Source organism: Trichomonas vaginalis (assembly GCF_026262505.1).
Source record: "Trichomonas vaginalis G3 chromosome Unknown ctg_143, whole genome shotgun sequence".
Taxonomy (NCBI): Eukaryota; Parabasalia; order Trichomonadida; family Trichomonadidae; genus Trichomonas; species Trichomonas vaginalis.
In genome coordinates, this window is record NW_026529230.1 from 1 (window position 1) to 26517 (window position 26517).

Below are 26517 nucleotides of genomic sequence, written 5' to 3' on the forward strand. Positions count from 1 at the left end.
CATAATATTTCATAGTGTCTGCTTTCTTTGGTTTCATAAGGTTATAACAAGTTTGTATGCTTTGCCTTCTTTAAGGTTTGAGAACCTTCTGTCAAAACTTTCTTTGACTGCTAACAAACCTTCTATGTCTAAGTCTTCAAATTTCGCACCATTTTTAGTCACAATAGCAAACTTAACTGGTTCGATGTTCCAAACTTTGCTGAATGAAGACTTTTCAAAATGGTAGAAGTAAACATTCAAATATGTGAATGGGTCTAGTTCTTCTTTGACTTCTGTCATGTACTTATTTACTGAGATGAATTTTGCCATCTTTTCTATCGGATAAAAAAAGATTTTTTTTAAAATTTACTCATAAAAAATTTTCTTTGTATATACACCATTCTGAACATCTAAAAGACTTTTGACATTTGCCAAGAATGTTCGTTTAGAAGCTGCCATATAACCATATTCTTGACAATATTGTTTATACGAATCGTACAGACCTTTCATCTAATGACACAAAGTCAGTTTCATCTATGACAGTTCATATACACTCTTGTTTGCTTCTAACAATGTTTGTCTCTCTTCGGTATGTGGAATTTGTCTTGGATTGAACTTAGAAATATCTAATGTCATGAAATATGAGAACAAGTGGTTGTAAAAGTCAGATGTCAAAGTTTCTGCTAAGTCGTCAAAATATTCTGTATCTTGCATATGAGAATCTGACGTTCTGACAACTACATATCTTCTGTCAGAACTTTCTAACTTCATCGGAACAGCATTGTTTGAAACCATAATGAAGTTTGCAACATTTTCACAAACTCTTTGGTCTTTATATTTTCTTTCAACAACTCCAACTTTGTCTGTTATAAGACTCTTCAAAGCATCTGAGTTCAAAACTTTTGTTGTATCTATACTTTGAAGTTCATTGCAAACTATAAGTTTCATATTCTCTATTGAGGAGTTAAACTTGCCACAGATGTTTTCTATGTTTGTCATATTCGGATTCGAATAACCTTCTAACAGTTTGCACAAAATATCTGTAAAGAATGTGTGCTTACCAGTTCCTTGCTTTCCAATTATAATGAGAGCAGTTTCATTTTTAGCACTTGGATGTTGTAAGATGTTTGCAAACCAACATAAGATATACTCATAAACCTTTTCGTTTCCATTGCATATAATTTCTTTGACATGGTCTAACCAAGCTTCTATAATATTTTCTTTCCATTCTACTTGTTCGTATTTATATCCAGTGAAGATAGAATAGAAGTTTGGAGAAGGTGTATAGAACTTTATACCTCGAACTGAAAAATCTTCTAACTTTGACAATAAGATATCCCAAGCATCTAACATCTTCATTCCAACTTGTACAACTTTATTTTCTTAAGTTTCTGTCTACATTCTTGTTCAGACACTATTGTTGCTCTTGGTTTGTTAAAGACAACATCCCATTCTTTCATGACATAACATTCTGGGGCAGAGTCAACATAAATGACTAAACGTTTCAAATTCTCGACTGCTTTGTTATAGTCTCGAAATGGACACATATTTCTGAATGCTTGGAAGTCATAAAAATCTGAAACATCTATTCTGTACATTTTTATAAAAATAAAAAAATTATTTTTTTTTTATTCTTGACTTTGTTGTTGCATTTGTTGCATTTGTTGTTCTTGAGCTATTTGTTGTTGAAGTTGTTCTTGTAATACAATACTTTCACCAGTTGCATCTTCCAATTCGAAACTTTCTGCCGTCATTGACAAATACATAGGACATAAAAGTTTTACAGGAACAAAGTTTGCGTCAACTAATGTCAACGTTATACTTGCCAAAGTGTTTGAGTTCACTAAGGTTGAAAATTCTGCATTCGAATGAACAATAGGCAAACCAGCAGAGAAAGTATTGTTTATACGCATAAGTATCTTTTGGTCATAATAGTTTCTGTCGACATTCGAATAACACTTTGAACCTAAGTTTGAAACAATATATAAGATTGGTGTGCTTAATGTCAATGGAATAGACATTCCTTGTATGACACCTTTTCCTGTTATAGGAAACTGTTGGTAGTAAAAACCAGAAATAAGTTTTGTATTATAGCTCATATTGTTTATAGTAAACTCAGTCGGACATCCAAACATAATGAAACCTGCTCTAGTTGCAGCACATGTTACACCCGTCCTTAAAGTATTAAATAAGTCAACAAAACCTGTTGGTGGTATATCTGAGTAAGTATCTTCAAAGGAGTATTTTTTGCCATTCACAACAATAAAGTCTTCTGGTGTCAAAAGAGCAAAACAGGCTTTAGTCGTCATTGTGTTTAAGGTTAGTTTACAATATCGTCCTTGAGGACTTTGTAAGTTTGTTGTTATAGAATTATATGACTCAGGGTTTTTAGTCGTAATAGTATAAACCATTATATCTTCTGCCATTTATATATATTTAAAAGTTTTTCTGAAAGTGGAGAAGAACTTCATCTAAACTTTCACATGGCGTTTCTTGAAGTTCTCTGTCTAAGAAGTTCAAATATTTTGTAAAGACATAGAACTTTCCTTTGTCTACACGAACAAACAAAACAGGGTCTTTCATATCGTTCAAAAGTGTGTAAAGTCCTTTACATGAAATAAAGTCTATATTATTTTTCTTCAAACATCTTTCAAGAAGTTTTGACATTTTTACTTAGCAAATAAATTTTAATGAAATGTTGTGGTCGTCAAATATTTTTATGACGTCTGGGAAACTATACTTTAAGTTCAACGTTTCACCTCCTTTCATAACGTATATCTTGTCAATGACATTATATGAAACACCACAGCAACTAATGTCGGGTTCTATTTCTTTGATGTTTATATCGTCTGCCTCTGTCAAAAGTTTCAATAGTTCTTTCAAAACTTCATGAGGTGCAATGACATATGAGTTCACTTTTACAGGGTTGTGTTCGACCAAGTTTAACATTATACTTAAAGCTTGACAAATCTTCTCCTGAGTTTGAAGTTTGTCTTTCAGTTGTTGGTAGTCGTTTCGAATATCTGCAACAGAACTTAAGTCTCTGCTAACTTCAGGATATGTTGGTTGTTCTTTTACAGGAACAATTGTTATACCATCTTCGTCTTCGTATGGTTTCCCCACTTCAACATCTCTGTCTTTGACATTGACAATAACACTTTGACTGTTTGTTTGAGTTGGTGAATTTAACTTCACATCTGCCACCGCCATTAAACCTTTTGAAACACTCACGCTTCTATTTTTCGGAAATGACATTTTACTTAGAATAAAAAGATGGACGTATTCGAGTATCTCTTCGAATTGAAGCAAAACAAGGTTTATACTCACAAACAATACAAATACATTGACAGAATAGTTCTTTACACAAACAATGGAAAATGTTATAGAATAGCAGTCTTTGCTGAACCTAAATATTTTCATAAAGCAAAGAAAGTTGGTATAACTGAAATGGTGAAAGTTCTTGAAGCAGACAAAAATATAACAACAAAACTTACAGATATTTCTAAAGGTAAGTTTATCTTACAATATTATGTCAAAACTGGCGTACTGTCAATATTTGACGGAGAGAAGTCAGTTCAAGAACAACTTACTGACCTGCTGCCAAAATCTGCTCGATGGAAGCTGTCGTTATGCCAATCTGAGGAGCCCCAGCAGGTTTCATCGAACGAATCTTCAAAAGAGCATCTTCCGTGAAAAGTGCTATTGGTTTTGTAAACTTCTTTGCTCTCAGTTCATCTGGACCGTCTCTGTCACCAGTATATTGTATTTGAACTGTACCAACAGTTGAAATACCACCCATAAAGTCTTCTGAGTCAGCAAATGGAATGCCAAGCCAAAAGTTTGAACGGTCTCCATTTGTATATTGAGTTTTTTGACCTCCTGTATGAGTCCATACTTTCACATATGGCATAATAGAACTTTGCATTTCAGGGTTAATGGTTGTTGTGAAATTGTTGTTAAAGTTCATAGCATCTAATGTCAAGTTGTATGACCTCATATCCTCAACTGTAGAATATTCTTCTCTTGGATAATATTTGCCATCTATGTTTATATGATATTTAATACCGGGGTTGTAGAAACAAGAATAGTCATTTATAGTTCGTCTGAACAGTACAAACATAGTATCTGCATGTTTCATTGCAGTTGTTAAAGCAATATCTGTTCTTGCACCTGGGTCAGCACTTTGGTTTCCAACTTCACCTGCAAAGTCTTTGACAGATATTTGGTGTATAGGGAACATAAGTGGAACTGCAATATATTTGGCAGCTAAAGCATTTGAAATATCTGGGTCCAACATATAGACTGCAAGTCTGCTTTCTATTCTCTTGCATTCAAACTTTTCGCATGTGAACTTAACTGGGTCCCAAGCAGTTCCAGCAGCATTGAAATAATAGTTTACTTCAGTGTTGAGGTTTGAGAAACCAAAGTCTAAGTCAACTTTGTCTTTGCAAAAGTCGGCGAATGACGTTTTATTTGTTCCCGTTACGTCTGTAAGAGTGAATGGGTCTTGTGTTGGTGCAATGACTAAGTTATTTTTGCTTGGAGTAAGTTCAATAGAAATTTTTCCTGCCCAGTTTGGCAAGTATCTTAAAAACCTGAAGATGAGGAAAGATGACAAAGGAACTCTAAGTTTCAGTTTTACTTTAGTGGCAGCAGTTCCATCTGAACCAGAAAGGTTAACATAAACTCCTGGAACGTTAGGGTCAAGTCTTCTTATTTTCTCAATAGTTGCATACTGGTCTGTTTGTTCTCTCGCTTGTGGTTGTACTGAGTTTCTCAAAGCGAACCATTCATAGTTTGCCCATGTTACTGTTTGAACTAAGTCAGAGTTAGAATATATCTTATATCCCATGAAAACTTCTGGAGCATATTGGTATCCGACATAGAAAATTCCATTGCAACCTTTCTTGTCAGACAACTTGGCAGAAGGTTTTATTTCAATGTCTTGTTCCACGTATAAGAATGAGTTGTCAATAGAAATAATGTGAAACCTGTCGCAAGCAATATCTACTGTTGTTGAAGAACCTTCTCCAAACTCACCTACGTTTCCATAAGAAACAGCAGTTGTATATTCGTAAGTTCCAGGAACTATTTCTGACCTTCTAATGGCATTGTCGCATTCGTTATACCATTCGGAAACATTTCCGTTCATGGCATCCAAAACTGTTGGCGTTATATTCTGAGCGGCGTACATTTCATATGGGTAAAAATATAGAATAGTTGGATTTATGTGTCATAATTGTTTCGGACCAAGCTTTACTTTCTTCCTGACTGAGTTTTTAACTCTTCTTTTTCCTTCATTGCCACTACTTTCACTAGATGAAGTTACTTCTTCACTACTTTCACTTTGTTCTACTCTTCTTCTTTGGTGTCGCTTTTGGTAACTTGCCCTCTGCTTCAAGTTGTTGCATCTTTGCCTCATGTTCACCTAGTATGTTGTAAATTTCCCATGTCCTTTTTGCCTTTGGGCTCTGGTCACCCATCTCAGGTAACCTATATCCTAGAAAGATTTTGTCATAGTTTGTATTTGAGTCTTCGCGTATTGTTTGCATGACTCTTTCCTGAGTTTCCGGTTCAAGCTCTTCAAACAGAGCTTGTCCATATGGAATAAGCTCGTTTCCAAATATATGTTTTTGTAGCCATTCTGGTTTTCTTTCCATGTTACCAATAATATCTTTTGTGAATGGGAAAGCTTTTACCCAATGTTTCAGTCTTGCGTCATTTATTTCTGTAGTTGGTTTTATTTTGTCAAGGAACATGTTTTTCAATACTAACATTTCATTTGGTACTGTCCATTTGAGTTTTCTTAAATATTCATCCCTTCTCGGTTCATTGTCTGCAAAGTAAGTTTTTATGACATTTTGTAAACTTTCGTTTGCAAGGTCATGTACAATAGGTTCTCTTCCTTCTATCTCCCTAACTTTCTTTCTAAACTCTTCACCAAATATACCATCTCTATGGTTCTGTGTAGTTCTTTGAGATAAATGTTTTAGAACGTCAGGTGTTATATTTCCATCAGCCATGTTCATTTCATACTGGTCCAAAATATCTGCATGTTTCATATCTTTCAATGGCATTAAAGCCGCGCTGAAAATACCAGCTATATCTGGTTCACCATTCACTTCCATTGCGTCTACAACTTCTTGGAATTGTGGTTGTAAGTTTATGAACCACCTATCCGGATTAGCTTTATGACCCCATCTCATTGTAGTTCCATAGTCTGCAGAAACAAAAGTAGGTTTGTTTCCATATTGGTTAGGTTCTGAATGAACTTTAAACAATGTTTCATTTCTATATGTTTTGTTGAAATTTAACCTTTTATTTTCACCGAGTTCAGCCAAAGATTGAACGTTATATGCTCGTAAGTAAAAAGGATTGTTGTATTTGCGTACATTTTCTTTCAGTACTTCCATTCTATGCTGAATATTTTCATCTGATGTTGGAGTCTTTTGTATGTCGGCGAACATTTTTCGATATTCTTCTACTATGTCAGCCGAATTTTTCTTAGACTCTTGGAAAGATTCCATATTCTCCGCATACTCTTGTTGAGGGTCAAGATTTTTCGGCTGTTCCAAATCTTCATCTAGTTCTGTGAAGTTAGTTTCCAAAGGAGGGACTTGTTCGTTTCCTTCAGGCTCTTCTAGCTGTTGTTGCTGAACTATTTCTTCCATGTCTGGTTGTATCTGAACTTCTTCCTGTTGAGTTTCTTGTACCTCATCTGCTGGCATTTCATATATTCCGAGACGGTTTTTAACAAATTCCTTATCTAAGTCATCCGGACTCATAAACCTTTCTTCTTTCGTTCCGTCTCTATTTTTTACGCGTTTCATGAAGAGAGTTGAATTATCATTTAGTTCTGACACCAAATATCTCGGAGTAAATTCATCCATGTCATTTGGATGATATGCTATTAAATCATATCCCTTAGCGAGCTTGTATTTTCCAGGTTTGAAATTATATCCCATTTGGTGCTGAGCCATAAAGCTAAATAGGTTCGGGTCAGTATTTCCTTCCTTGAACTTTCTAATAGCTTCTTTATATCTGTCACTAAAGTCAAGAGTATCTGGGTAACCATAGTCTTCCTTAAGCATTTTTAAGAATTCTTGGTTTCCTTGTTCTCTACTTCTTTTATGTCCTTGCTCTGTTTGTGGTTGTTGCTGTGCAGTGTTTTGAACTGTTGGTTGTGGTGCAGTGTTTTGAACTGTTGGTTGTGGTGCAGTGTTTTGAACTGTTGGTTGTGGTGCAGTGTTTTGAACTGTTGGTTGTTGTGTTGGTTGTTGTGTTGGTTTTGGTGCATGCCTGTGTCTGTGTCCATGTGACGATGTAAATGTTTTAGGTAGTCCTGGTGCAGGTGCTTCTCTTGGAGGGTTTGGTGGTATATAAGTTCCACCAGCTGGCACATATGTTCCATCTGCAGCATAATGTCCTACCTGACTTTTCGTTTTTAAGAAAGCATTTACTAGGTCTGTTTTGGTCTGTTGTAACTCTTTTTCTTGACTTTCCACAACAGTTGCTCTAACGGCGTCATAGGCACTTTGAACTGCCTGTCTCGTTGCTGCATCTGTTATTTTCGTCATATTTTGTGCTACTTCTCTTAACTCGTTGTCGAAACCTTCAGACTTCAGTTTCTTTCCAGATGAGAAGTCGTTCACTAGTTTCACCTTACTATGAAGAGCTTCGAAGGCGTTCTTAAAGTCAGCATTCATTAAAGCTTCATTTGAACTGTCTTCATCCGCTTGTATTTTTGTCCTTATTGACCCTATAAGTTGGGCTGCTTTGGCGTTGGCTTGGGCATCTAACCAGTCATTATTAGCTTTTATATATTCTGCGCTTTTCATTGCCTTTTGCATGGCTGCGTCGTTATTTTTACTTTCTTGTGCTAAGTTTTCATACTGTACGGTTTGGTTTTGCAACTGTAAAAGTTTTTCTGCCTTTACATTTGCTTCAACTTCTTTTTTATACTCATCGCTATCCATATATGTCTTCAGGGCTTTTTGTTTTATTTCTTCATCTTTCAGTACTTTATATTGAGTAGTATGGTTTTTCAAATTTATAACATCTTGTTCCATTTTTGCTACTTCTGCTGCTTTTTCTGACACTTTTTTCGCATATTCCTCTGTACTTAGTTCTTTCAGTTGTTCTTCTTTCTTCTTTTTCTCTACGTTTAACTCATTGAGTTTCTTTGTGTGTCTGTCATATTCTAGTTTCTTTTCGTTTTCACTTATTTGTTTCTGTATGTCTATGTTTGACTTTTTGACATCTGTTATTTGATTTTTGAGTGAACTCAAATTCATTTGACTTTGAGGGTTATAAGCTGTTCCGTCTGCAGCTCCACCATAGCCTGCCATTTTCGATAAAAGTGCCGCTCTTAAACCTCCACTCTGTGCACCAATAACTCGGTTTAAAAGCATAGGGTTGCTTGACATTTGTTGCAACATAGTGGGGTCATTCATAATTTGTTGTTGCAACTGTTGTTGTGGTGTCAGTTTTACTATTGGATGTTTCAATGCTCCCTTCCTCTTACGTATATTCTTACGTAGCTTACGTGGCATTTTAAGTGAAGTAAAAAACGGTTTTTGACAGATGTTTATATGACACTTTTTGTTCAGCACAAAAAACTACTCGGTCAAAGTGTTGTCAGTTTTGTAAAATAACCGTCCTATCTCATTCTATAAGGAGAAAAAGACTTCTCAAAGTATACTTCCTTGGAACGCCCGTAACTTTTCCTGTAGCGACGATAGACCCTTACTTGTCCGGACAAAGTTATACTAAACATCTTCAGGGCTAGAGGGCACGAAGTGCCTGGAGGCCCCACTACCTTTTTTTTTTTTTTTATTATTTCATTTTTCTCATTCAATTTAGAATTTACAAATGTCAAAAAATTGAGAGCTGTCACTTTTGATGAATTTCTGTTTATTACACTCTAATTGAATAAGATCTATTTCTCATCAAAGAAGGCGCAAAATATTATATTTCCGAGTACATTTTTTTGACAACATTTTTGGCAAAAATTTTTGTAGATCATAACAATTGTTCCAGGAATCATCAGGATCTTGAATCATTATTAATTATATTTTATATATTTCTCAATTTTTGAAAGCGTCGTCAACAAAGATTTTGTAAACTTTTCAAAATTCAAATGTTTTGAAACACTATTTTATCAACACTATTGAATAATAACCTGTGCTGATGATCACTTCATTTTATTATTTCTATTAAACCATTCTTATCTTTTCAATGATTTACAAAAACCGGGAGTTATCATTTCAAATGAATTCGAGGTATCCTTATTATCCCGACTTGGGCGGTAGCCAAGTGGCCAACTATGGCGACACTGAAGAGTCTCAAGCTCCAATTAATACCTATTTTGAATATCCACAACAGTTCTATACTTATGAACCACAAGATGGTGAAGTAAACTTTGGTTCTTATTGCCATAAAAATACGTTTTCTAACCAGCCTACTGAGCAGACGAGTGGCAAGGGAACTGCTTTGATGTTACCTGCAGCTCGCAAGCGTTTGTAGACATTTAGAAAGTCTCATTCAACATGAGTAAAACTACATTTGATTTATTTATTATGCTTTTTTTATAAATCAATTATAGGCCCATAAATCAATAATTTTTTTTGAAATAGGTTAACAAATTTGAAGTCAAAGCCTTCAAATGTTGAGCCTAAGTCGATACCAAACTGATTTTTCATAAAAGATTGCCCAATCATAGCAAATATCTTGGATATGAAAAGTCTCCGACCGAATCACAGTAGTTAACTTAATGCAATTTTTAAAGTTTGTATCTAACACAATTCAAGCAGGGAGTATACCCCTTTTTTGGTGAAATTTTGATTTATGGGGCGGCGACAAATTTGCCCAGCCAGTAAAGTATTCAATTTTTTTGCATTTTTTAAAGCTTCTTAACTTAAATCATGGAATGTCTCAAAGACAAAAGTAGCATACAGCATGTAAAGCTAAAGAAAGAAGTTAGTATACATATCTTCAGTACTGTGGCACTGCGCGCCATCTTACCGAAGATATGTCAATCTGGCACTTTACAAAACCACTAACGTATATTTTACATCACAGATGCAATATTTCTAATAACCTTAAACTATTTCTGCCACATAAAGTATTTATCACATAAACCACCTCATCTCACCTCTCTGTACGTTATATATTGTGCGCAGGTCATTGCCCATGGCAACTCCCCACGACACAATGCACGTGCATGAAAAAATAAACGTTCTCACTAACGTTCTCACTAATGTTTTCACAAACGACTTCACTAATGTAAAAATAAACGTTCTCACTTACAAAAGTATTGCAACTCCTCCCATTGCTGTGCTTCACATAACAACTCATAATCTTCTGACTCACTTTCTTCTTCATATAGGTCAAAGTCACTGTCAAAATAAATGTTAGTAAGTTTTGACAAAGCTAATGAAACACGCTTACCGTTTGTATCATATGCTTGTATAAACTTTCCATTATGTTTACTATCATAAACGCTCAAACTAACTTTACCCTTTCTCCCTCGTATCTGATAGAATGTATTTTCACGAGGAACAAAGAACAAATTCTTGAACTCATGACCGTTGTAGTTTGTTATCTCAATAGTTTTCGTCATTTATATAAAAATAAAATAAAAAATAAACTTAAAAATTAATGATATCACCACCCTCACGCGTATGAAAACATAGCACAAAAATAAATTTAGGTGAAGTGGTGAGATCTCACCTCTTTTTTCACCCTGTTGAATTCATTGCTTTATAACTCTCTTCCTTTCTCCAACTCTTCTAACTTCTTCCTAAGTTTAGCAATGTTGTCCTCATGAAGTTTAATCTTTCTCAAAATTCCTTCTTTATCTAATGGTTGCTTTATCTTTCTAAACTGAACTCTACCATCCTTCATAGTATGAATGTAAAAACCTTCTGGAATAGTTCCTGATTTAATGTATTCTACCAAGAACTTTTGTTTCATTGCTTCAGTGACTTTATTTGTCATTTCAATCAAATAAAAATTTTAATATTAAATAAAAAGAACGTTATTTTTTTCAGTAAGGAAACGCAGGAGTTTTACGATTTATTTGAGGAGTAGGTTCTGGTTTAAATGTTCGAGTCGGTTTAGGAGTTGACTTTTGAACAGGAGTTTGTACTTCCATAGGTTCAGGAGTCATTGAAGGCGTTGGTTTTGGCGAAGGTGTCGGAGTTTGTTTAACTTCAGCTACTTCAGTATTATTTACAACATTTGCTTTATTTCTTTTCAACATCATTACTGCTCCTGCTGTAACTAGCAAACCTAGTGGGAGACCATATTTTATATAAGGACTTGACCAAACGCTATTTTTGACAGGAGCTGGTGGAACACCTAACCTTGGTGAGACTGCTCTTTGCCATTGTGCAGCTCGTAAGAAATATTCAATAGGTGCTCCATAATCGTTTGGTAAAGTTTGTTTCATAGATGGTGAAGGTTCACGAGAGCTTGATGAAGAACTCATTTATAAGCTTTAAAAATAAACGTTCATTCTTTATTCCTCACTGTCGTCCGTAGCTAAGTTATAGTCATCTAATCTTATTATGGGGATTCCATTAGCACGCACCTGGATGGCAAAGCAACAATCCCTCATAAATCCAATAAGTGGCTTTGGTACATTTTCAGTTGCTAGTTCAATAGGTCCTTTAACAGACAATTTGTATGTTATTGGAGCAGTAGATGTTTGACCTTGCTGGAAGCAAAAGTCCACTTCTGTTGGAAAACCACATAAGAAATGTGTGTTGTCATAGCTATCCCATTTATGTTCCACACTACCATCATCCACCAATGACCTCATAACATCTTCATTAAATCCAATCATATCATTGTTTGTATTGCAAGCGTTCGCAACCATTTCATAAAATACAGGTCCATATGATTTTTCAGGTTCTGCAGGCATATTTCCATAAGCTCCCATGGAAAGCTGAAGATATTTAAACTTAGGGTTCTCAAAATTAACATAATAGTTGTCTTTCTTTCTAAATAGTGCCCAAATACTTTTAACATTAATAGGCGTATAAGCTGCTGTAAATGTTGCACTTGAACTATCTGTATTCTTTGAGAATGAACCGTCCATAGGAATCCAATCCATAACTTTAACAGGAAAACATAAAGCCTCGTTTGTATAATGTTCTACAAGTTCTGTATAAATGTTAGGGTCTAAAGAGAATGATTTTGGATGAATGAAACATTCATTAAAATCCATCTTTGTTCGAAATAGTTGCTGGGTTACAGTTGTAATAGTAACTGTTCCACTAGCTTCGACTGCCTTTGTTATCATAGTGAATGGTTCATTCCATGGAACAAATTTATTTGTCGGTGGATTTGAATCTGAAGCAAATGCAACTTTAAGAGTTGGATTGAAAGCAATGATATCATTTACAGATATAGATGTGCATTGTAAGGCGTCGCTACTGAACTTTACTTTAAGCTGAATGTTACCAGCAAATGCAGGAATAAATCTTATAGCTTCTAATGGTAAAAACTTTCTAACAGGAATTCTTAAACGAAGCTTAAAATCAAATGATTTTCCTGCTGTAATTGGACCACTAACAATTTGTCCTGTTCTGCATGTTCCCGAATGACTCCATACATCTTCATGTCGAGTCTTTGAGAAAACATCTACTTTCTTTATTTGTTCGGTAGTTTGTGAGTTTGAAGTTATATATGCTTCTTCTCTTGCGTTGTCTTGAGAATATACGATACGACCATTTGCAAGGATTTGATATCCAGCAACTGCATAGAAAGCGTCATCGAAACCAATCCAAAATCCTGGTGGGTTTGTTTTATTGGAACCTGAACCAATTTCTTTATCTACAATAAATTGACCTTCCATTTTATACGTAATGAATGTATTGTAAAGGTCCAACATATTTTCACCAGGAGGTGAGAGATTGAATGTTACCCATGTGTTATCTTTAGCAGTTCCAGGTTGTGATGGAATCTTTGCGTCAGAATATTTTCTATTAGTGTCACCAATTTGAACTGCATTGTCTATGATATCGAAATATGAGCGAATCTGATGAATATGCTCTGCTGGAGTAAATTCGTTTAGCTGTTCGTTCTGCATGTATTTACTTCAGATAAAAATATCTATTTACTTCATTATTCTCACTCTTCTTCTTGGCATTCGTGGTGGAAGTTGTTTCTTGACATTTTCAATGAACTGTACATTCTCTTTTGTCTCAACTTCTTTCACTGGTGGGTCAGGGTTCTTTGACTCGGTTTGTTTTTCAATGAAATTCACGAACTTTGCAATAAGCTCTTGGTTCGTTATTGAAAGTACATCTGGCTTCTTTTCTTCTGGTTCTTTTGGTGGCTCAGTTTGAACAGAAGGTTTTATATGGGCTTCGTGGACTTCACCCTTGCCATGCACCTTAATGTTGTCGCTTTCTGCATTCGCTAATGGAACCTTTCTTTTTCTTACATATATTTTACCATCTTTACTCTGACTTACGTAATAGAAAGGATGTTGTATTCCTCTGGCGTCATTTAATATAATAGACTCTCGTTCTGATTTTGACAAGCTCATTTTACATCGGTTAAAGTTTTAATTTTGTTTTTTATCTGCAGTCAAATGACTCAGACAAGCCCTACGGACAAGACCCAAGGGGTCATAGATGTTGAAGCATTGAAGAAAGAAATTCGCGAGCAAATTTTATCCGAACTGAAGGAACAAAAACAAGAACAAAAGCCAGAGAGACCAAAGAGAAAACTTAGTGAAAAACAACTTGCTGCATTAGCTGCTGGAAGACAAAAGAACCCACGTTTGCTGGCAAAGAAAGCTAGAGAAGAAGCAAAAGCAAAGGAAGAACAAAAAGCTAAAGAAGCTGAAGCAAAGAAAGAGTAAATGGTTTATTTTTATCCGAATTAAATGTATAGACAAATACCTTTAACTGTTGCGTTCAGTAGTGAAAACCCTGACGTCAAAATAAAGGGGAACAGAGTAACGTTTAAGTTTCCAACAGACTGGATTGTGAACATAAATGAAGAGAAGTACATTGGCATAACAAATATGTATATAACACGTGCTTTCAGAAAGGTTGACTTTATACTTCAAGTCGAGATAGAAAATGACGAACAGTCTTTAAGCGCCCAAAACATTCACATATACAAATACTTTAAAGACGATACAACATTGTTGCAATGTATGATTTCATTTAATGAGATGTTCGAGAAAAAGTTCAACATTGAAGTACAAACTTTACAGCCTTTACGTGAGTTTCTTGCACAACTGAAGGAAGAAGGTAGTCAGCCACAACTTATAGACTTTCATTATGAATTTAATGAAAATGAAGATGGAACTCATGACTGTCAATTCATTGTATTCTCACCATTCAATGAAGTCGCTAAAGAGAAAGAAAATCCATTACGTATAAGATTTCAAATCTCTGAACCAAGTGATGATTTCAAGAATGTTTTCAATTATGATGCAATGCTTCCGAGGAAAAATGAATTTTCAAAGATTGTAACACCTGGCATTTGGGATAGAAAGCAAGCTATATTATATTCAAACTTAAGTAAGGGAGTTGAAAATGAGTTCATTGGTCATACAAGAACTCACCACTTCCTAACCCTAAATTCTATAAATTAACTGGCTTCAATCGTGAGTTTTGGATAGACATGTTCTCCACTCATGACCATAACTGCCCAGTGTTCTTACCTCCAGACCATAAGGACTGTCTCTACATTGAAGCACAACTCTTAAACTCTACCATCGCAGTATTGTAAAATCTACGCTAGCTTTATTTTTATCACGAATGACCTCATTGCTGACAAAAATAAATGACCTCATTCATGACCTCATTGCTGACCTCATTCATGACCTCATTGCTGACAAAAATAAATGACCTCAGAACTTCAACTTACGAATAAAGCTTGTTTTAGTCGTTATTGAGAAGTTAAACTTCTCTTCAAAGCAAGGTTGACATGACTTACATAAGTCAAATCCAATCTCTTGACCGTCATAAAGTACTTTATAAAGTTTCATGACGCTGAACTCAGAGTCTTTGTCAAATTTTCCTTGCGGAACCATTAAACCTTTATCTTCATTGTAATAGCATTGTATAGCTTCAGGAAACATTTCATTAGCGGTTAAAGCAATAACATCTTGCTTCACGCCTTTCATTCTGCAGTGAAATGCAACTTCATTTAAATCGTTAGTGAGTAAGTCTATGTAGGTCTTCTTTCCACAAAATATTGACTTGTATGCTAAACTTTGTTTTCCAGGTGTTATTTCTGCGAAGTCACTATGAAACTGACCAAGGTTTTTACCAATGAGAACTCTTCCATAACGTTTCTCAAACTCTTCAGCTAAACGAGGGATATCTTCATTGTAGAGATGCATACTGTCGGTATCGCTATAAAAGATGTCCATTCCTAAGTCTTCGGCAGTACAGAATACTTCACACATTATTCTCTTCGACATAGACAGAATATTAACACCTAAGGGGCAAAAGTTAAAGTGTCTGCAAATGCTTTTCGTTAGCTTGAAAATAGTTTTATCTGAACCATCCAAACCTTCGAACTTCACTATATGGTTGTAATTTCTTATAGCATATCTTATAGCATCTTTGTCATCTACTATGGTTATTTTTGACTCAATAGGAGATAAAATGGTTTTGCCATAAATGCTGTTCAGAATGAGTTTTATAATTTCTTGCAAAGGATTTCCTTCTTTCTTATACTTTAACCTTAACTCAAACAATTTCTTAACTTCATCTCTTATTCTCAAATCTTTGTTTCCATCGTAATAGTATCCTTGCAACACTTCACATTTGACACCTTGATATTTTATGAGGTCTTGTAATGTTATATGGTCAACATACATTAAACAGCAAGTGTTTGAACTTCTGGGAACGTTAAGTTCTGGATTTAGTTCAGGGTCACAAACTATTAAAGGAAAGTGTCTGTGTATACCAATCTCTGTTATCTTAATGAGAACAAAGAAGCCAGACATAAACTTTTCACCAATGGGTTCCTTTTGGTCGTCATCGAATAAATGTCTCATGAGATACTCTGTGCTTAGCATCTCATCCTTCATAACCTTTGGAATTCCTTCCAAAGTATAAAGTCTTGCTATAGCTGATGGATATAATGAAACAGCGTCGAAATCAGCAATGAGTTTCTTTTCGCTCTTTTGTTTCATGTTATCTGACAGCATACATCTTCCACCTTGAATGCATCTCGAAATAAATTCTCTTGGTTTATTTGAGAGGTCATAAAGATTTCCATTCGGGAAGTACACTCTGTTCTCAAATAATTTGTTAGCAATAGAACAAATACTAACGTAGTCATAAACGTTTAAATCAAACTCTTTCAATAAGTCATTGCGGAACTTTACAAAACCTTCTCTTAAAATTCTTACATCTTGTTTGCAGTAAAACGTGCTATATTTTTCTAAGTCGAAGTGGTTCTCATCTATTCTGCAACCTTTGATGGAATCTATGTTCTTCATGAACGTTTCAATATCTTTTACAAACTTACACGCTTCAGAAATGACACCAGTTCTGTTGTCATTTGCTAACAAAGTACTGCTGTAGTAGTTGTATGGAAATACTTCTTTCGGTCCTGTTTGTAAGTTAAACATAGCAGGAAATAGTTTAAGCTTCTTATTTATAACACTGTAAGAGTCTTTTATAATAATTGCCCGTCCTTTATATAAACCAGTTATTTGCATTGTTCGTGAACCTTTAATGATGGGAGTTCCTTTCACTTCTGTCATGTGTCTTAAGATGAAGTTTATATCATAACTGAGGTTATGGAAATATATTAAACTCTTGTCAGGAAGTCGCTCCAAAAATTCTGTTGCGCAGTTTTGACCCCATATGCTTTCACTCACTGAACCATCTTCACTGTCAAAACAGATGTTAAAAGCTTTATGAAAGCCATCGGTACTGCACTCAAAGTCAGCAAAGAAAACGTGCTCAGGAATGAACTTGCACTTATTTTTATTTACTTCTTTTGACTCTGCTTTCTTCTTCAGTTGTACACAATACTTTGGAGCATATGTCAAATCTTTAAATGGTGCAAGGTTCTGTTTATATAAGTCAGTCGTATATGTGAAAAGTTCTCCATAAGAAATAGGTTCGAAATATTTGCACTCCCACAATGTTTTCATAACATCCCATAACGGTGTTGTTCTATCATAACGAACTACATATTTGTTCTCTCTCTTTGTATAAATCTTCATCTGTTTCTCAATGTTCATTCCACCACAAGCTTTGAGAATTTCTTTATAGTTTCGAATGAAGTATGTTGTCATTGGTAATCTTTCATTTAGCATGTAGTGGTGTTCAACAAGAAGTAAGTCAATAGTTCGAGCAGTTTCACATTCTTTTGGTATGTAGTGAATTATTCTGTTATCTTTGGAGTTGTCGAAATAACCAATGGTAACATTAAATGCTATACCTGTTGCGTCAGAAATTTCTTGTACTTTACTTTGAGGAAAGTCTCTAACACGAATGACTTCTCTCATGTGGTCAATAGTTTCTTCATTTACTCCAGCCTGAATGCAAGCATAAACGAAACAATTGTCTTCTGTCATAAGTGCTGCAGTTCTTTTGTTCAGTTCATTGAAGATTTGGTAGCGTTCAAGATTTATAGGTAATGTGCAAAGATACTTCCAGAACTGACCGCTTCTCTTCTTATAAAACTTCTTTTCACCAAGGGTTTCATTCCAGAAGTCATCTATATCTTGTTTATCTCCTGTTTGTTTAAGTCTGTTCAATAATCTTTTCTGTCTTTCTGTCAGTGTGCTTTCATCTCTATATGGTCTCTTTTTTGGTTTGCCTTTCTTTACATCTGACATCGTTAAGCCTTCATATTCTGTTAAATCATACATCTTTATTTCAGTAAGATTCTTTATGTTTGTCAAGAAGAAGTCATAGTGCATTTCAACAATACCTGCAGCATTTGCTTCTATCTCTGATATAAAGTTCTCCTTCAAGAGCTGATGTAGTAATGTTCCAATATTATTGAGGTTTAACGTAGAACATTCATACTTTCCACCAAGTTTATAACATACCATCCATCTTTGTTGGGAGTTTATTTTTAATTTTCTCTAAGAGTCTCATGAAAACCTTACCGAAATGTTTGTGTAAGTAGTCTCTGTTTGGTTCATCTAAAGCTTCGATGTTAAAGTCAATGAGTCTATTGCCTGTCTTAACATTCCTCTTCCTATTCTCTTCATCTTTCTTTAACCATCTCTCACCTTCTTTTGGTTTGTCGTCAATGGAACGAAGGACATCGTTAGCTTTGCGAACTTGTTCTATAGCGCTCTTAAACATCTCTCTTCTCTGTTGTTTCAGTGTGTCGTCTCTTCTTCTTGTTTCACCAACGTTTGCATTTGTTATGTCATACATTTCTCTTCTTACTTCATGAGGTACTGAACGTCTATGATATAAGTCAATAACAATGTCATTTAAAGGAAATGCTCTTGCATGGACTTCGTCCTCGCCGCGTTGCGGCTTTATGAACTCATGAATTCTATCATAAGTTATTTCACCATTGTAGTCATTGAGGATGTCAGCGAGTGCTTTTTTGTTTGTTGCGTAATGCTTTGCAACATCTATATTAGCTTCTGTAAGAAGTTGTTTTATTTCCGAGTGTTCTAACTTAGACAACTTCCGATACATCTTTAGTAGGAAATAAAAAAATATTTTTTTGAAAAAATTAGATTAGATTTTTTTAAGTTATTTTTCAAAATAATTTAATATTTTTATTTTAATGAAACACATGCAAGATTGCAAGTTCTTTTCATACAATGCTCTCGCTACTGCCATCAAGAATGAGTTCAATAATGCTTCAAATGTTAATGTTATCTTTAACAAGAAGTTTGTGAAAGAATCTAAGTTTGGTCAGTATGTCAGACCATTAGCTATGTCATTGACCGCAAACGTTATACTTCACAAGAGTTAGCAGTAGTTTTGAAACAAAAGGTTTCTTCGTGAATGTCAAAGATACTCATTATACTGTCATAAAGAACTCTAACATTGACTTCTTCAGTATTGCTAAATCTTTCCGAACAGAAAGAATATAAGAAGGGTGAAACAAATGTGAAATATTATCCTTCATCTCTGAAGACAATAACGAACAAAGATGTTATACAGAAATTCTTACCAAAGGTTGAAGAAGCTTCTATTGACATTGACGAAGAAAGTGAAATGGTTGAAGAAATTGACCCTGACGTCATTTAAGCAAAAATATATTTTTTTATTCTTCCTCTTTGAAGTTATCGAAATATTCTGTTATTTTTTCCTTCAGTAATGGTAAGTCTTCTTTGAATGTAAGTATTGTGCAACCTTTGATGTCATAGTGTGTTTGAGGAAGAGTACTTTTGACAATTTCCTTTATTTGCTCATTCGGTGTCATTGAAATCGGTAAGTTTTCACGATAGAACCAGTTTCTGTCAGATTTGTAAATCTTAGCAAGGTCATAAAAGCTCTTGTTGTTTCTTCTGACTAAATGCAACATAACCATATCTTTATCTTCTTCTTTCTCCAACTCTTCAGTATATATCATATACTTATAACTCTTTTCCTTTCCTTTTGGTACTGAACGTGGTATTCTTTTCTGTATGCTTTTGTCTTTGGATTCAATGACTTCATCTTTTGCATGAAGTTTCTTTTCCATCTCTCCACGTTCTGCTTTATATAGTTCATCTAACATCATGAAAATATAACAAGCATAACGAGGTGAAGCCCACATTGCTACAGCATTTACTAAAAGTCTATGAACATAATATCCTTTCAAACCAGGTGCCAAATTCTTGCGATTTTCATGGAATCTCTTCTCTCGGTTTTCCGAGGGAAGCAATCATATGAGGAAATTCTTCTAAAAGTTCTTTTGTCTGTTGGTTTTCAAACCAATGATATGCTTGCTTTGTAGAACGAAGAGCATTCATTATACTTTGCATTTGGTACATGTCATCTTTGACCGAACGAATGAGGCGAAGTTGTTTGTTATATTGTATGTATTCATATTCTTCATTTATGGCTTCATGAACGATAGCAGTTGTTGTGTTCTCTGATGTTGACATTACTGTCTTTACATACAAAATAAAAAAATAAATAAAAATAAAACTAACTTTATTTTCTGACTTTCACAAAAGACCAAAAATAAACGCTTTACATGTATTTTTCAGCAACTTCGTCAAATAATTTTATAGCTTTATCTATCTCATCTACTTCAAACGTTTCTTTACCTTTCATGGGAGCACCATACATTTTCTCAAAAACTTCAAGCAGTTCTGTTTCAGCAGCTCTCATATCATTAACGAACACAACCTTGACTCTATTGACTGTACTGTCATATCTTTGAGTTATATTATATGTTCTTCCTATCTTATATCTCTTTGTATTGAAGTCCTTCGGTTTCTGAACGATGTAAAGTAAGCCTTCACTGCAACGTTCTGAGTCGAATGAACCATATGTTATGAAGTTATATCCAACAACTGGGTCTAACCATAACAAAACTATTGGTATAAGACTTTTGTCAATGAGATATGCTCTTGTTCCATGAAATGCTACTGATATCATAAGCTCGGGATTTCTTGTCAAAATTTTCTGAGTTGAAGCATTTCTAACCCAGTCGTTTGTTTTCTTTCCAGATGGAGATATAATGTCTGACAAAGAATATTTGTTGTATTTCTTTGAGTATCTTACGTTTAAATCACCTATTCTAACCACTTTGGTGTCATTGTCTATCTTTCTAACTGTTTCAAACTCAATGTTTGTCATTACTGTCTTTACATACAAAATAAAAATTTTTCTTAGAAAAAAATTAGCGTTATTTTTTTTATCTTAAGGAAAATTCATGATTTTTGTTGCTGAATTCAATAAAAATTATTTTAGGTGAAGAGGTGAGATTTCACCTGTTTTCTCACCTAATTTTTCACCCCAGTTATTTTATAAGCGTTTTACATGGTAAACGTTATTTTTTAAATTTTGTGAAAACTCAACGGTTTGACACATGCCCTAAAAATTATTTTACTCAGAATTTTGTTGCTGAATTCAATAAAAATATATTTTAGGTGAAGAGGTGAGATTTCACCAGTTTTCTCACCTAATTTTTCACCCCAGTTATTTTATAAGCGTTTTACATGAATTGTACGATGTATATTTGAAATTCTAAACAATTTCGTAGCTTCTATTTCTTCTGTCAGTATGTCAAAAGTTTTAACAATGCCGAAAGTTTCTTTATACTTCTTCTTGACGTCAGATAGAAGGAAATCTTCTGCTGTTGGATAGTTTTTGTTCAGAAATTCTAACATGTTCATTTTATCTTCTGCTGGTTTTCTACTTCTTTCTTTAAGTCAGCATAGTCGTTTCTCATTCTTTCTATCTCTTTGACGGAGTAGTTATATTTCCTCATTGCTGCTTTACATTTTGAACATTGCGGATTCATTTTTGCGTTATACATTGAAATTTGACCTGCTAGAACAACTAAGGCGTCAATGGTTTTCTTTAACTCAAAAGTTGTTGGTTTTATTTGTCCATTCCATATTTTACATCTTTTATCTTTATCTCTTATCTGCCACACACATTCAGCAACTAATGAAACAAAGTTATCGTATGTCTTAAACTCCTCAGATTTATATATGTCAGAAATGTTTTTATAAACCATGTCGCAATCTTTGTTCATAACTTTATGGTTGCAATGATATCCTAGAAACTCATAGTTTACTTTACGTATGAACTTCTTTATTTCTACTGAGCCAGTTGGTTTCACTTCTATTTCATCGAATTCATGAATAGTGAGCTTTTGTTGTTGGATTTCAGGCAATTTGGGTAAATGGTCAATAATGTCCTGCATGTCATAAAGATACTGTTCATTTGTTTCATCTTTCGCACTACAGTCTAAATTACTTGTTAAAAGTTCTTGCTTAATTCTTTGTATTTCTGTCTCAAAAGTATATGAAGAAGGAATGAAGCTTTTCATCTCTACCAACATAGATGTAGGATTCATGACTAGCGAGTTTGGTGCTGTAGTTGTTTGAATTGTTGTAGAACCTATTGTTGAAATCATATCTTTACATACAAGATAAAAAAATAAATAAAAATAAAACTAACTTTATTTTTTCTATCTTAAGGAAATTCATGAAAATTCACGAGAAAGCAAAAGCAATCTGAGCCGCTAAGCGGTGAGAAAACAGGTGAGAAAACAGGTGAAAAAGGAGGTGAAAAAGGAGGTGAGAAATTAGGTGAGAAATTAGGTGAAATCTCACCTCTTCACCTAAAATATATTTTTGTCTGATTTACATCTAATGAAAAAGTTTAGAAGAATTTTCTTATTCTTTCTGGCATATTTTTGTCTTTCCAGTACTCCCGCTCTAATGGTCCCAGATGTGTTGGCTTCGACTCTCTCAAGTTCTTAGATGGTATAACATCTTCAACGCCTCCTTCATATCTTACTTTATAAGTGTCATCGTTTGTGTTATAGCCAAGTATTTCAATAACCACTCCTCGCTTTGCTTCGTCAATGGTTTCAGCAAGTTTGCCATTACTACTTTCGACTAATTTATGACGAGGGTAAAACGCTATGGAGTCGTCAGCAGCTTTTATAAGATATCCATTACCTTGCGTAGAGTCTACGATATAATAATTTCGACTTAACCTTAAACGTTTCTTTGTCAATGGTTTGTCGTCAAGAACTACACGAACTTTTGTACCAGGAATGAGGGTAAATTGTGTTGAATTTCTGATATTTTGTGTTTGACTTCGTTTCTTTTGTATATACTTTTCTTCTTGTTGTTGTGTCATTGAATTTGGTGTATGTCCTGTTGTAGAATGTGTTGAGGAATTATATACTTCGAGAAAATGTTTCATTGTTTCTTCGGTAAAGTCTCGCTCTTGATTTAAATCTCTGAGCGTTCTTATGAAGCGGTTTATGATGCCGAGTATGTTATGGTTATGGTCTTCAGTAGTGTAGTGAGTTATGTTATGCTTAATGAGAAAATCTGTGATTTCATTGCTGAGGTATGCACTGTCTTGGTCTGATGTTAAAGTACTTGGGCTATGTTCTGCTACAAACTTTTGTAAAACTCTTAACACTTCACGAGTTCCTTTATTCCTCATTATATACGCAAAAGCTTTGCGAGTGTTAACATTAATGAAGATGAGGAATGGTTTATGTCCTCCTTTTCTGCTTTGAATGAGAGTGTCAAATTGGTATGCGTCAGGAGTGTTGGAGTAAATTGGTAAAAAGTAGTCGTAAGGGTTTATTTTTGTTTGATGTACAACATTTTTGTCAAAGAACTTTTTCACTTCAGCTCTGTTAGTAAATCCCCAACTTTTTGCTGCTTCATTGAACTTCTTAAATGACCTCCATGGATGTTGTTCGAATACTTCTTTCAAGCTCATTTATGTAAAGTTAAAGAGTTTAACCAACTCGTATCCAAGCGTGCATTGTTATATAAGGAGGCATATAATCTTTTCCATTACCTGCTGGGTCTGTAATACCAGCTACAACATGTGTATGATTTCCTGCAGTTCCACAGAAAATACCTGTGCTAACATCTTTGGGGTCATCTGAGATATCATATCTATTCATTCCCCATCTATCCGAACCCGCTGCAAGATTTATATAACCTCTTTTTGTTATTGAATGTGAATGGTTTCCTTCCACAGATGTTCTTCCACTGAACCTATGCATATGTGAAGGAAGGTTTTCAATACCTATTTTCTTTGAACCTCCCATCTTCATTGACTGCGTATTAGTGTAGAATGGAAAACTGTCAACTATTTCATACCATCTACCACCAAATAAAGTGTTTGGATTTATTGGATTCATAGACGTATAAACAGCTCCTATAGGATATATTAAATCATATATGCTCATAACTCTATAAACATATTCTAAAGAACTTATGTCATTAAATACCATTTGGAATGTATCTCCCGGATGAAATGTTGCATTTGTTCCACTTTTATAATGTAATGTTAGTTCAATAGAATTATCCAAGAAAAATTCAAAAGTATCTGGTTGAAGACCTCTAACAAATTCAAATGGAGTTGCTGGTTCACCATTTATAATTTCTGTTGTAAATGTCATTGTATCTGGTTTCGAAAATTTCTTTGTTAGTTCTGCATCCACATAAGTTTTATCTGCTTTTTTATCTAACATTGCTGGTAGTTCATGTGTTTCAAAGTTTCTGACATGACCTTCAATGTTCATACATTTACTATTTAAGGAGTTTAGTGTATCTTTTACGCTTGTACTTGGATTCTCTAAAGGTGCACTTGAACCAAGGGTATAGTTCAATATTATGTCGTCTGCTCTAACAGTAGTGAAGGATTTATGTGTATGGTTCTTGTCGGCTTTACTGTCTAATGTAGCTTGAAGTTCATTTATATCGGAGATGTTGTGTTTATGAGATTTCAAAACTTTGTTCATTGCTTCGAGTTCAACTTTGTCAGCTTTACTTTTAATAGCATCTTCAAACGTTATTTTTGACTTAACTCTCAAAGTAAATCTTGGTTCAACTAATACACCTTTAACAGAGAAAGTAGAGGCATAAATTTCATCGTTATAACTAAATGCTTCTGGTGCTTTACCCGTGTCATACTGTACAGTACAGCTTATGTCATAACCTTTAGCACGAATGTATTTATATCTTCTTTCATTGGGGTCTTCCGTCTTCACTTCATCACTTCGTGTTAAATATCCATGGTAGTCCGTTATAATCTGTTCGTCTGAAGTTATATAATGAACGTGGTTCTTGACTTTATCACTCAGAGCTAAAAGCTCATTTTTGTCTGCTTTTTCGGCTAATTTCTCATTAACATCATTCACTTCTAATTCAACTCTTCCGCCAGAACTCTTATTATCATTAATCTTTTTCATTAATTCGGTAATTACGTCATAAAGACTATATTCTGTTTTCGGTTTTGTAAATAATGAGTCAAAATTTCTTTTCATCATTACATCGCTGACATTAATGATATCACCAATTCCTTTTTCATTTATTCTCTTCATTAATTCTGCAATAATGACGAATATATAATCTGTTAATTTATTCTCTTCATCGAGGGTTATAGAATGTTTTGAAATTGAATCATTAACTCCTCTAAATAAATCAATAACTTCAGGATACACGTTTTTAATGTCTCGAATAACCCGACCAGTATCCTGTTGTTCATGTTCTTCGTTCCCGTCGTTACGTGGTTTTATATCTCTAACCATCATCAACGCAGCCATAACCGGAGGGTTTGTTGCTATCTGTTCGAAAATCTGACCGTTATGTATGGTATATCTAAATAATTTCTTTGTGTTTGTTAAAACATTTGAAACAAGTCTTTTAAAACCATCTACAAAATTTCCTGTTTCACCTAATGTTCTTGCAGCATTTACAAGCTCACCCATTCCCGCTTTTGACCCCAAAAACGTCCATATTGCATTTATTTCACTCTGTATAGTTGTCCATTCAGCGAAACTAACACCCGCATTCGCTAAGCTGAAAATGAAATTCAGTGGATCGAACTTAATTCCACCTTCTTTTTCAATTTCAACGAACTCACTAACATGAGATTTTAAGTATTCTTTCGTTAAAATTGTTTTCCCCGATGTTATGTCATTAACGAAACTATCACCGTCAAAAGTTAACGAATTCAATTTCGTCGTTGATGCTTTTATTTCATACACCGCTTTATTGATAGTTTTTGGCTCACCTTCTTTAGAAGCATATGAAACATTAATGAATGAATTATATGTATTCGTGAATGAATTAAAATCAATGATTTTCATTAATGACGCCTTTAATGATTCATTTACTGTCGAATCCCTTAAAGTAATTAATGAACTGTCATTTATGAAAGGTACACTGCAAACCGTCGAGTTTGGATCAAATGCTGTAGTTGGTGCAGGAATATTAATGATATAAGTCATTAAATCATTAAGTGACGTAAATAATGTTGTCGTTTTTGATTTAATTTCTTTAGCATCTGTTATATATGGTAATTTTATTTCTGTAGTTTCTGAATTAAAGATATTCGCTAAAATGTTTTGTAAACTGTTTTGAACAGCTGTGTAAACCGTTGAATCCGGAACTCTTACGATTTCACCGTCCTTAATAAAAGGCATTGCACATGGTGTAGTGCTTGGGTCAAATCTTTCGGGATTATAATTCAACATATATTCTAACGCTTCATATACAGACTTATATACTGTTGTGTCGTTCTTCATGACAACTTCACCATTTACAATGAATGGCATAGTACATGGAGTTAAAATAGGGTCAAACTTTTCATAGTCCTTCCATGTTATGTATTTCTCGGTATTTCCATCACTGATAACAATATATTTGTCAGTAAGTGTGAGAGAGTATTGACCAAAATATAAACGTTTAGCTCTGTCAGCTTCATACGCATATGCAGCTATACTCATATTTTAATGAGAATAAAATGTTGTTCTATTTGCAAAGTACAGACCCAAACGAATACGGGACAGTAAAGCTACAAACAAACTTAGGTCTACAGAATGAGGCGCTTGCATTCAGAATGGTTGACTTCAATA

At 34.4% G+C, this 26517-nt stretch overlaps 12 protein-coding genes and 13 pseudogenes across 25 annotated transcripts, besides 4 other annotated features; 2 read left to right on the plus strand and 23 right to left on the minus strand.

Annotated features, from left to right (window-relative positions):
• Positions 1-6242: a mobile genetic element.
• Positions 1608-2000, minus strand: TVAGG3_1079690 (uncharacterized protein; the record flags this gene model as incomplete). Its single annotated transcript, XM_051256637.1, has 1 exon — positions 1608-2000. One exon carries the CDS (start codon positions 1998-2000, stop codon positions 1608-1610), a length of 393 nt encoding a protein of 130 aa, XP_051076133.1.
• Positions 2770-3234, minus strand: TVAGG3_1079700 (annotated as a pseudogene). Its single transcript has one exon. A coding segment is annotated over exon 1 (465 nt).
• Positions 3566-3904, minus strand: TVAGG3_1079710 (protein of unknown function, DUF4106 family; the record flags this gene model as incomplete). The annotated part of the gene is made up of 1 exon (XM_051256638.1): positions 3566-3904. One exon carries the CDS (start codon positions 3902-3904, stop codon positions 3566-3568), a length of 339 nt encoding a protein of 112 aa, XP_051076134.1.
• On the minus strand, positions 4336-5173 carry TVAGG3_1079720 (annotated as a pseudogene). The gene has a single exon. A coding segment is annotated over exon 1 (838 nt).
• TVAGG3_1079730 lies at positions 5326-6185 on the minus strand (annotated as a pseudogene). Its single transcript has one exon. A coding segment is annotated over exon 1 (860 nt).
• Positions 6243-6417: 175 nt separating the features above from the next.
• TVAGG3_1079740 lies at positions 6418-7829 on the minus strand (annotated as a pseudogene). The gene has a single exon. A coding segment is annotated over exon 1 (1412 nt).
• Positions 7830-7909: 80 nt separating this feature from the next.
• TVAGG3_1079750 lies at positions 7910-8531 on the minus strand (annotated as a pseudogene). Its single transcript has one exon. A coding segment is annotated over exon 1 (622 nt).
• A 330-nt stretch (positions 8532-8861) lies between these two features.
• Positions 8862-8898: a mobile genetic element.
• A 929-nt stretch (positions 8899-9827) lies between these two features.
• Positions 9828-9955: a mobile genetic element.
• A 289-nt stretch (positions 9956-10244) lies between these two features.
• Positions 10245-26517: part of a mobile genetic element that runs on past the window's edge.
• TVAGG3_1079790 (uncharacterized protein) lies at positions 10280-10600 on the minus strand (the record flags this gene model as incomplete). The annotated part of the gene is made up of 1 exon (XM_001292898.1): positions 10280-10600. The coding sequence occupies one exon, from the start codon at positions 10598-10600 to the stop codon at positions 10280-10282; it is 321 nt and encodes a 106-aa protein (XP_001292899.1).
• On the minus strand, positions 10741-10977 carry TVAGG3_1079800 (uncharacterized protein; the record flags this gene model as incomplete). The annotated part of the gene is made up of 1 exon (XM_051256639.1): positions 10741-10977. The coding sequence occupies one exon, from the start codon at positions 10975-10977 to the stop codon at positions 10741-10743; it is 237 nt and encodes a 78-aa protein (XP_051076135.1).
• TVAGG3_1079810 (repellent protein 1 family) lies at positions 11027-11470 on the minus strand (the record flags this gene model as incomplete). Its single annotated transcript, XM_051256640.1, has 1 exon — positions 11027-11470. The coding sequence occupies one exon, from the start codon at positions 11468-11470 to the stop codon at positions 11027-11029; it is 444 nt and encodes a 147-aa protein (XP_051076136.1).
• TVAGG3_1079820 lies at positions 12500-13075 on the minus strand (annotated as a pseudogene). The gene has a single exon. A coding segment is annotated over exon 1 (576 nt).
• On the minus strand, positions 13103-13537 carry TVAGG3_1079830 (uncharacterized protein; the record flags this gene model as incomplete). The annotated part of the gene is made up of 1 exon (XM_051256641.1): positions 13103-13537. The coding sequence occupies one exon, from the start codon at positions 13535-13537 to the stop codon at positions 13103-13105; it is 435 nt and encodes a 144-aa protein (XP_051076137.1).
• TVAGG3_1079840 (uncharacterized protein) lies at positions 13583-13855 on the plus strand (the record flags this gene model as incomplete). The annotated part of the gene is made up of 1 exon (XM_051256642.1): positions 13583-13855. One exon carries the CDS (start codon positions 13583-13585, stop codon positions 13853-13855), a length of 273 nt encoding a protein of 90 aa, XP_051076138.1.
• TVAGG3_1079850 lies at positions 13880-14736 on the plus strand (annotated as a pseudogene). Its single transcript has one exon. A coding segment is annotated over exon 1 (857 nt).
• Positions 14858-15418, minus strand: TVAGG3_1079860 (organellar and viral DNA polymerase type B; the record flags this gene model as incomplete). Its single annotated transcript, XM_051256643.1, has 1 exon — positions 14858-15418. One exon carries the CDS (start codon positions 15416-15418, stop codon positions 14858-14860), a length of 561 nt encoding a protein of 186 aa, XP_051076139.1.
• TVAGG3_1079870 lies at positions 16266-17269 on the minus strand (annotated as a pseudogene). Its single transcript has one exon. A coding segment is annotated over exon 1 (1004 nt).
• Positions 18142-18641, minus strand: TVAGG3_1079880 (annotated as a pseudogene). The gene has a single exon. A coding segment is annotated over exon 1 (500 nt).
• On the minus strand, positions 19219-19377 carry TVAGG3_1079890 (uncharacterized protein; the record flags this gene model as incomplete). Its single annotated transcript, XM_051256644.1, has 1 exon — positions 19219-19377. One exon carries the CDS (start codon positions 19375-19377, stop codon positions 19219-19221), a length of 159 nt encoding a protein of 52 aa, XP_051076140.1.
• TVAGG3_1079900 lies at positions 19405-20044 on the minus strand (annotated as a pseudogene). The gene has a single exon. A coding segment is annotated over exon 1 (640 nt).
• On the minus strand, positions 20133-20543 carry TVAGG3_1079910 (organellar and viral DNA polymerase type B; the record flags this gene model as incomplete). The annotated part of the gene is made up of 1 exon (XM_051256645.1): positions 20133-20543. One exon carries the CDS (start codon positions 20541-20543, stop codon positions 20133-20135), a length of 411 nt encoding a protein of 136 aa, XP_051076141.1.
• TVAGG3_1079920 lies at positions 21399-22032 on the minus strand (annotated as a pseudogene). Its single transcript has one exon. A coding segment is annotated over exon 1 (634 nt).
• On the minus strand, positions 22281-22832 carry TVAGG3_1079930 (integrase core domain containing protein family; the record flags this gene model as incomplete). Its single annotated transcript, XM_051256646.1, has 1 exon — positions 22281-22832. One exon carries the CDS (start codon positions 22830-22832, stop codon positions 22281-22283), a length of 552 nt encoding a protein of 183 aa, XP_051076142.1.
• Positions 22930-23366, minus strand: TVAGG3_1079940 (annotated as a pseudogene). Its single transcript has one exon. A coding segment is annotated over exon 1 (437 nt).
• Positions 23386-23796, minus strand: TVAGG3_1079950 (ATP binding; the record flags this gene model as incomplete). Its single annotated transcript, XM_051256647.1, has 1 exon — positions 23386-23796. One exon carries the CDS (start codon positions 23794-23796, stop codon positions 23386-23388), a length of 411 nt encoding a protein of 136 aa, XP_051076143.1.
• Positions 25674-26388, minus strand: TVAGG3_1079960 (annotated as a pseudogene). The gene has a single exon. A coding segment is annotated over exon 1 (715 nt).